The following is a 9824-nucleotide window of genomic DNA, read 5'->3' as shown; positions in this document are numbered from 1 at the left end:
TTCCTTCCCAGCAGAAACTCTTGAGTTTCTGATTCAAAAGGTCTTTACCTAAATAATCAATATTTTCAGTCAGAATTACAGTGATGAATTCTGTTGGTCTGTTGGCAAAAAATCAAGTTCTTCATGAATTTGGCTGTATTCCAAGAGTAAAGAAACATCGTCAAATCAACATTTACAGGTGAGAGTCACGGTGAGGGTTGGAAGGGTCTGATGGTAGCATGATCTAACCCTTTTTGAATGTGTTGATCTATTAGACTTCTGTCAAACGGCAGTTCAGCCTAGACTCAAAAATCCCCTCTTCCTCAGAATTTATTCTCAAGCTTGTTTATTATTACAGAACTAAGTTTCTTCCATAAAATGAACTGAAAACTTTTTGCCTCCTGGCTCCTGCCCTGTGGTTCTCTGCTCCCCAAGGGACCACACACACAAAAAGTCCATGGCTTCTATAAGGTGTCAGTTCTCTAGATGCTAATGACAGAAATCAAGAATAGTATTCTAAAATCTTATTTTTACCTAGTTGGCAAATAGCCTTGAAAATAATTTTGAGTAAATTACTAATTTACTTTATAGAAAGTGAGAGGAAAATTATTTTAACCTTCGTGTACTAGTGTAGAAAATCCTTACCATGTGCCACAGAATTTAAATATGTTTGCAAACACATCATGTTAAATACATCAAATTATTTAATTTTTTTATTATGACAATAGACATATTAAGTGAAAGAAATGACAGAAGTATTATAATAAAACATTTTGAAAGAAAAAGTTACACAATTAGGCCAATAGCTATAAAATGGCTGTAGGCCTGGCTTATAACACCAAAAGTTCTGATCAGACGGTAGTGAAGACAGTAAACATTTCATTAACAAAAATATTGGCACCAGCCACAACATATTTTGCTTGTCACTTACAAGGAATATTGAATTTAAACAACTATGCACTGCAATTCTAACACACTAGGTGTTCATACACGGCAGTTTCCCCTGAAGCTTTAAGCTACCAGGAATTGCCATACTTTATATGCACAAAATTTACTTTGTGTGTTATTGGAATCACATTTCCAGTTTTCAGATCTTCCCCCCAACACAATGCAGTACGTTATGTGAGGGAGAGCACTCTGGCTTCTCCTATTTGACTAACAGATGGTCCCGATTACCTCAAGAGTTAGTTTTATGCTTATCTCGGAGCTTCTGCTTTAACTCTTATCTCCTAGAATCAAAATAAAGCATTCTGAGAAACTATTCAAGGAATAAATTTTTTTATGCATAGGAAAATAAAACATTTCATATAAGCATGTCTGAAAAATCCAAGCGGTGTTCAGATCAAACACTCCTTGAATCCCAGCTATTACTTTAAAGTTGAAATGAAATTCTAAAATATACCATTTATAAATTCTTATCTGGAATTTGTATTCTTCACATGGAAATTCACGATCCCCAGGCTTCACCTCTAAATGGGTGAGGACTGCAAAGAAACTGACTTCCCACATTAGCTGACAACACATGAAGGGCAGCCTTAATAGAAATTATAACACACTTGGATGAACTTAATTCTTTACAAGAATACGCTCATGCTACAAAGGCGAGAAATTATAATGGCAAAATTATCAGATGGAAAAAAAGTACTGGCATTAAACAAAGGTGTCAATATAACATGATAGATAAAATGTGCCATGTAAGACTGTGCTAGAATCAGCAGTTCTGCAAGATTTCAAAATACTCATCAAATAAGGAAGGAATGGAAATTTGAATCTGATTTCCCTTCCTGCTGTGTTTAAACAGACAAATATTCCTGTGGAATTAAGCCCAATAAACAACCAAATTGAGCAATTCTAGTTTTTCTTTCTTTTATAGATTAAAAAGAAACCAAGCTCTGCCCTACTCCCACCCCCATCTCATCACAGGACATACCCTTTCACAAAACCTTGTGGCAGGCTTGGGCAAGTTACAACTCAGATACCATCATTAAGAAGCTACTTTCATAAGAGAACAAAACACCAGACCAACACTGAAAATACCCTAGGTAGGCATCACGAAAATCATGCACTGTTAGAATATGCTGTTAACACCTAAATTTGGGCTATTATCATTGTTCTGATCCTGAAAATCCATTTACACTAATATAAACTAGTTCTGTGTGTATATGTGTGTGTCTGCATGTGTGTTTGTGTGCAATTTTCATGCAGTGATCTTAAAGCTTTGGAGATAGGGCTTGTTAATCTAATTTCAAGGCTTGTCCATGTAGCAGTATTGACATGCATCAATTCTGCTAAAGGGCAGGAGAATGAAAAAGACATGGCACAAAATTTAAAACAATTTAGGTTTAATTACATAATGTACCTGTAGATGTTCTAGCATAAACACAATCGTAAAAATCTACATCCTATTTTAGGGCATTTTCCCACCTCCCATCCCTTAAAAGCTGTACAGTTATAAAAAAATGTGACTCTCAAGCAAAATAAACTTTTTTTTTTTTTTTGCAACATACAAAATAAGTTAAAATGATTCAGAAAGGCTTGAGCCATTAAGTTCCCCAGTAACTGTGTTCTGGCCATTCATAAGCAAGACATGCAGGCTCCTGGTCTATGAGCAAAACTCAATAAATATAGATGAAACAAAACCCAAATCACTTAAATTAGATTTCTTTAGAAACTGATGAAAGTCAAGAAAATATATAGTTAGGATTAACAATTCCATTCTCAACTTACATCATCCAGTGGCAAAAAGAAAAAAGGCAGATTATTTAATCCTTAGCACATTTTTTAGCTCGTACCAGTTTGGCAAAAAACAAAAACACAAATGTAGTTCTTTTTTTTTTTTTTTTTTTTTTGAGACAGAGCCTCAAGCTGTCCCCCTGGGTAGAGTGCCGTGGCATTACAGCTCACAGCAACCTCCAACTCCTGGGCTCAAGCGAGTCTCCTGCCTCCGCCTCCCAAGTAGCTGGGACCACAGGCGCCCGCCACAAACGCCCGGCTATTTTTTGGTTGCAGCCGTCATTGTTGTTTGGCGGGTCCGGGCTGGGGATTTGAACCCGCCACCTTAGGTGTACGTGGCTAGCGCCTTAGCCGGTTGAGCTATAGGCGCCGAGCCCAAATGTAGTTCTTTTGAAAATATTCTTTCAAAATGCCTAAAGAACTTAATAAAATTCTACTCTTCTATTAATTTGTTATGCCCTCTTATATAACTTATATATGATAGTCAAAAAGTTATTAAAATAAAATATGTTCATTAACTGAAACCACTGTAATCTGCCAGAATTGGGTTTACTGCATTTCACAAAGTGGTATAAACATGATATGAAAAAAAAAAAAAATTGAGCCTCGATGTACAAAATGAGGGAAAAAAATCACTAATGGGATTATATTTTAATCAAGTTCTGAGATGGTCTGTATGAATAAAAAGTGTTGAGTGTACAATCCAAAGCAGTTACACTAAGCTCACTCTATATTGGTTTATGACTACCTACTTGGAAAAGACTATCTTCAACATGTTAGTTACTTAGCAATTTTGACACTCAAAAATATTAAATGATAATTTAAGTTGGAAGAGTGAAAATGTGACACAATAACCCAGTTTAAATACATTGATAGTAAAAGGCCTTGTCCTTCAAGATTGGTATAAAAACAATGAAAAAAATCGCAGTTAACTTGCTAATTCCAAGGTAGTTTTACAGGTACACACTGGGAATGTTGGATAAAATAGGAATGGATTTCAATCTAAGGAAGTTCAATGATGGATCATAGTAAGCAAGAGAGGAATAGGTAGATTATAGCAGACAAGCAGTCTTGGCATTCTCTGCTTTTAGGAGAACCAGTAGCATATTTTGAGAATGTCAGACAAGTGTTTTTCTCTAGACTGTCTGTAAATGATGTTTGTAATTTTGTATCAGTTGTAATAGTTATTTGTCTTGTTTCTTTTAATTAAGTCAATTAATGAATTCATTTTCATTTCTTCGAATACTTATCTGAAGTGTATGTACATATATATACATACACATACACATATATATACACCATTTAAACAAGCGATTTGGGTCTCTGAATACTTGTTTTATATGTGACGCAATAACTTGAATTATGAACCTGTTCCACTATGCTGGTGAAGAGTGGAGTTCAAAACTTCTGATTATTAAATCTGTAGATTCATTAGGTTCTTTGCAGTTGTATGGTAGAACCAGAGAATGATTAACATCTCTTATGCCCACAAGCTAAAAAAGCATTCCTTGTGACAAAGGACATTCTATCAATTCCACTTAAAAATAGCTAACATTCTCCCATGTTAACTCTCAAGTAAATGTTCCTATTTTTCTTAATATATGTACTTTGTTCAAATGAATATTATGGGATGGGTTTTATCAACCAACATGTGAAAACTGGACAGTGTTTAATAACCTTTTAAAATTGATTTAGAAATCTTTTCAACAAGTTTGTTAGCATTTGAAGTTCTTGGTTCTTAAAAAAAAAAAAAATTACCAGTAGACATAGATTTATTCTAAATGCAATTCCCCTTTATCCTCTAAATCTACAACCCGGAGCATCTGGAAAAAGGGTATCAAGGAAATCTAACCTTGATATTTTGTTTATATTCTTGAAAATATCTCTGCCATCACTTTGCATTAATGTGCCAGCAATGGAAAATGTTTTACACTAAACATCATTTCATCAGCACAAGTGTACAAAAGCAAAATGTGCATTTTCCGTCTAAGTCCTTTTCACACATATTTTTATTCAAAGCTTCTGCTTTGTGAAAATCTGGCTAGTTTTCAAACCTTTACAGAAATTGCAAACTAAATACACTGAATGCTAATCTACATTTCCCCTTAATACATTTCCTGTAGACTAGAGTTTGATATTGAAAGTCCAACTTGTATTTTAAAAAAGAGGGTTAAAATTACTAAAGGGCTCTATTACACACAGCATCTATCACAAATCTAAATCCATGGTTACTGCTCTAACAAGGATCCAAGATGGCCTAAACTCTGGATCAGTCACTGCTTTCCTATACTTTCTCCAATGACTGTATTATACCTTTGGTTACAGAATATTTATTTTTTTCTGTGTATTGTTGGTGCTTTTAAACTTCTTTTAGCTTCAAGGTACCTTTAGAATAAATATTCAGTGAACATAGACTTCTTTGAGGGACTAAATCCAACCACCAAGCAGCATAAGTGTTTTTGAACTGTTCAAAACTTAATCGCCTGTAACAGTCTAGGTACATAATAATAGTAATTCCTGTTTATCAGCTGCTTGGATTACATTCTTGGTAGATGACCCACAGTTAACTGATTTAATGAAAATACAAGGAGAGAAAGAGTACACTCATTATCAAGTTGACACTGATTCAAGTTTGGTGACTATTAGGCGGCAAAAGTGGTATCATAACCCATGTCAGTAGGACATTTGCTAAATGGAATACTCAGTCTTTGCAATGATAAAAATTACCCTTGGCCTTCTATAGCAGAAGAGTAAAAAGAACTCCTTATTTCACATTAGGCATCCTGTTAAAATAAGTTATCTATTCATTTACCACTACTTCTGATCACTTGTCTTAACTGAGGAATCAAACTAATAGGTAGAAGAAGTGGAAGAAGCTGGTGTCCAGAGGTAGAGACAGGGAACACGGGAGAGTTTCTATGATAGTGGCTTTACCCAGCTGCAGAAGTAAAATGGTATAGGGAGACTAGGTGGCAGGGAAGGCCACCTGTACATTCGAATCACTTACCTTGCACTAGTAGAAATCCTTTCATATTGTCTGCTTGTTTAAGATAGTTAAAATGGTTAGAATTCTTCGCTGACTTTTAAATAAATAAAACAAACCTAGCCAGAAAGGAGTTTCTGTAAGCAAGTATGGCTCCTTCCAAAGCCCTTCTTTACTTACTGTGAAGGAAAGCCCTTCCCTCCCTTCCAGTGGAACACTGTCTCAAAATAAAAATCACAACTTGCTTGGAACCACGTGCTATTGGTGCATCCTATTATTAGGCTGCTTTCATTATTTTATTTTTTATACAGATACATATACATTGCTAGAATCAAAGTGAAAATATTAATGGGCAGGTACTACAGAACTAAAGTGAAACAAAACAAGACAAAAGAACCAATAGCAACTGAAAAACAACAGCTGTAACTTCCAGGACCAAAAGATGAGATGTAAGGGCAACACCTGCTGAGGAAGGAAGAGGAGCATCAAGTTCCTAGAGAGGTATTTAAAATGCAAGTCTAATGCCAGCTTTCTAATTAAAAAAAAAAAAAAGAAGTGCTTTACTGTATACTGACTAGCACATATAATACATAATTTGGAAAGAAAAACTAATGAAGTTCCTTGGGCCAGCAGCAGATAAAGTGTGTCCATTGCCGGCAACAGACACAACACTGGAACAGAAAACCCCAAATCCCAGGGCAAAGTATTCACAGATGAAATGGGTGAAAGTTTCAGAATTTGACAGGCAAGGTTTAATCACAAGTGCTACACTCTGTACAATGTTATGGCTCCGCCTGAAATTTTATAGCTATAACAGAAACTAAATAAGATAAAGTTCATATTTTAGTGTCAATTACATGTTAGATATTTAGTTAGTTACAAATCCCTTTTTCTTGAAAGAAAGGATTTATCTTTCTTTAAAATGTTGAGATGTTTGAAATGGATGTCATGCCTAGTAAGTAGATCGGCAGTTCTCGTTCAACTCTGTGATGGTCATGTGACTATTAATGAATTTTAATAGAAGTTTGATGGCCAAAGGCCAAAACTACATTCAAACCCTGCTAATATATCTAGGCAGATAGGAAAATCCAATACACACGCGCGCGCGCACACACACACACATACACACAAAAACTCAAACTAAAAACCTCCCAAAGGAACTGCTTTGTTTGTAGACTTCAATTTGAAGTAGATACTAAGGGCAAGAATAGACCAGTTAAAATTCACCTGAAAATCCCTTTCCCATCTTCAAATGTGCTAAAATACTGCTGTTAGCTTAGCATCTCTTCATGTATGTTATATATAGATGTATTACTTTCAAAACGAATTTCAAATATTTAAACATCAAGTGGCCAGAAGACAAGAGTTACACTACTGGCAAAGTTTACATTCCACCTGGGCCTTAAGAAAGACCATACTCATTTCACTAATAACTCTCCATCAGATACAGATATAGTACATTAGAGGCCACCTTATCGCCACTGCATAAAGCTATTTTAAAAGTTTGTTGCTAGCACAGTCTGGTTGTCAAAGCTTCATTATACATTTACTGTACAAATGCTTTTCAGATGATTTTATTTTTTTAAACAAGAAATTCCGCTATAACAGAAACTTAGATTAAAGATTTTTATGATGGTACTTTCACGGTCTCTTCTTTATTAAGTGTGGTTATCTCCAATAGTAAACAAGTTGAATTCACGAAAGCTGTTACTAAATGTATGTATGATGTTATCTACAATTCTCAAATTGTAACAGTACAGACTTGGACTTTTAAACAGTCTGTTAATCATCATCTATGCCATGAGTGTTTAAATATAATATATATTTAATATGAAAAAGCTAAAGCACAAGTGCTTTCTCCCATCCCTAAATTCTGTTTTGGGCCCTCACAGATTCGGAATGCATTCTTATCCACCCTTTTTCACAAAGTCAGGAGAGCTCAGGAAATATAAAGTCAAAAATATACAAATCTTTGTTGTTATTATAATAAGATTATTTTTTCCATGAATGAAATTACCAAGGACCATGAACTTGGAAAAAGAAGAAAATCAAAAAGAATTTACAGCAATTATTTATCTTCAAAGTTCAAAACTGGTCACTTCACAGAAAGACTTTGGGGTTTGAAATTTTTCTTCTAAAAAGTCATTCTGTAGTGGAGTTTTCTAGGAAAAATTAAACAGCTTTTAATAACTGGCCCGCTGGTGTGAGAGCTACCGTGGAATAAATTAGCACAAAAATGGAAAAAAAGTCTTATAACTGTTCACTGTTACAGACATAATCAACAAGGTCAGTCACTCTCAAAAGCTCATCTTCCTCCTCTTCTGGTGCCCCTGCCTCCTGCCCACTACTTGTCCCATTGGAGGCTAGGCTTGCACTGGCTGTGCCGTTGTCCTTGGGGGTCTGAGGCTTCTCAGTTGGCTTGCCAATCAAGTTCTCAATAGCTTTGCCAGGACTCTGTCCATTGGTGGAAGGTAAGTCCACTAAGCTATAGTCCAATGGGCTCCCCACTTTGCCTACATTTTCAAAGTCCTCTTCCTCATCACTTTCTATCCGGTAGGGCCTCTTGCTGCTGTCTTGTTCTGAGGGCAGGACCCGTGGCTGGGTGTCACGGGCGGGCTGATCTGCATTTCCATGAATATTGTCACAACTTTCCTCCTCGTCTGTCTCAATTCGGTGTAGCCGTTTGCGGGATGGTTTGCCTTCCTCTTCCTCCTCTTCTTCATCTGCTTCTGAATACTCATCTGTACTTCTGCCCCGCTTTCGGGCTGACCGCTTTGATTCTTTAGCTAGCTCATCATCTTCAGAGTTCTTGGACATATAGCTCTCTAGAATAAACAGCACATTTAGCCATTGGCACAGTTAACCATAAATGGATTTAAGTTAATTGTCCTTTTCCTCCCCATGTTCACCCTATGTCCTACTCTCAGACTGCCTATATATAAATATTCCCCTTTAATACCTGGCTTGATTTCTCTCATCTCAGTCCTAACATGAGTATTATTCATATAGTACTTTATCTATGATTTTAGGCAACAGCAGATTCCCTTGGGAAGAAAACGGATGACTCCTAAATTAAATGAAGATAGTTTGGTCATAACCTAAGGAACTCTTTACCACTACTCCTCAAATTAGGGAATCATGTAAGCATACTGACAAAGAAGATAAAAACTGGCCATTCAACTCTGCACATTTGAAACACAGTGCCAACTGTCAACCCATGTTATTAAATGCCCTTGGCACTCTTTTTTTTTCTGAGACAGCCTCAAGCTATCCCCCTGGGTAGAGCACTGTGGCACCACAGTTCACAGCAACCTCCAACTCCTGGGCTCAAGTGAGCCTCCTGCCTCTGCCTCCCAAGTAGCTGGGACCACAGGTGCCCTCCACAACGCCTGGCTATTTTTCGGTTGCAGCCGTCATTGTTGTTTGGTGGGCCCAGGCTGGAGCCACCCAGGCCCGAGCTACAGGTGCTGAGCCCTTTTTTTTTTTTTTTTTTTGGGATAGACTCTCTCAAGTTGTGCTGAGTAGAGTGCTGGGATACTCTTGGGCTTAAGCAATTCTCTTGCCTCAGCCTCCCAAGTAGCTGAGACTATAGGTGCCCACCACAATGCCTGGCTATTTTTTGTTGTTGCGGTTGTCACTGCTGTTTTAGCTGGCCCTGGCCGGGTTTGAACCCGTGAGCCTTGGTGTATGTGGCTGGTGCCCTACCCATTGACTATGGGCGCTGCCTAGTACTTTTTTTTTTTTTTTTTTTTGCAGTTTTTGGCCAGGGCTGCGTTTGAACCCACCACCTCTGGTATATGGCATCACCCCTCCTTTTTTTTTTTTTTTTTTTGAGACAGAGTCTCACTAGGTTGCCTTTAGTAGAGTGCCATGGCATCACAGCTCACAGCAACCTCAAACTCTTGGGCTTAAGTGATTCTCTTGCTTCAGCTTCCCAATTAGTTGGGACTACAGGTGCCTGCCATAATGCCTGGCTATTTTGGTTTTGTAGCTGTCACTGTTGTTTGGCAGGGCCAGGCTGGGTTCGACCTCTCATCTCTGGTGTATGTGGCTGGCGCCTTACCCACTGAGCTACAGGCGCCACCTGGTACTCTTTTTTCTTTTCTTTCTTTCTTTTTTTTTTTTTATT

At 37.1% G+C, this 9824-nt stretch overlaps 1 protein-coding gene across 1 annotated transcript in view; it reads right to left on the bottom strand.

The window, feature by feature from the left end:
- Positions 1 to 5954: 5954 nt before the first annotated feature.
- Positions 5955 to 9824, bottom strand: part of RSF1 (remodeling and spacing factor 1) — a 78002-nt gene continuing 74132 nt past the window's right edge. The window contains exon 14 of the mRNA XM_012803706.2: positions 5955 to 8520. Coding sequence (XP_012659160.1) covers positions 7946 to 8520 — 575 coding nt within the window. The 3' untranslated portion in view covers positions 5955 to 7945. The remainder of the gene's footprint in view (positions 8521 to 9824) is intronic.

Source organism: Otolemur garnettii, unplaced genomic scaffold (assembly GCF_000181295.1).
Source record: "Otolemur garnettii isolate 467f Iridium unplaced genomic scaffold, OtoGar3 scaffold00001, whole genome shotgun sequence".
In the NCBI taxonomy this organism is placed as follows: domain Eukaryota; kingdom Metazoa; phylum Chordata; class Mammalia; order Primates; family Galagidae; genus Otolemur; species Otolemur garnettii.
Note: the sequence above shows the minus strand (reverse complement) of the source record. Positions and strands in the feature narration are given on the sequence as shown.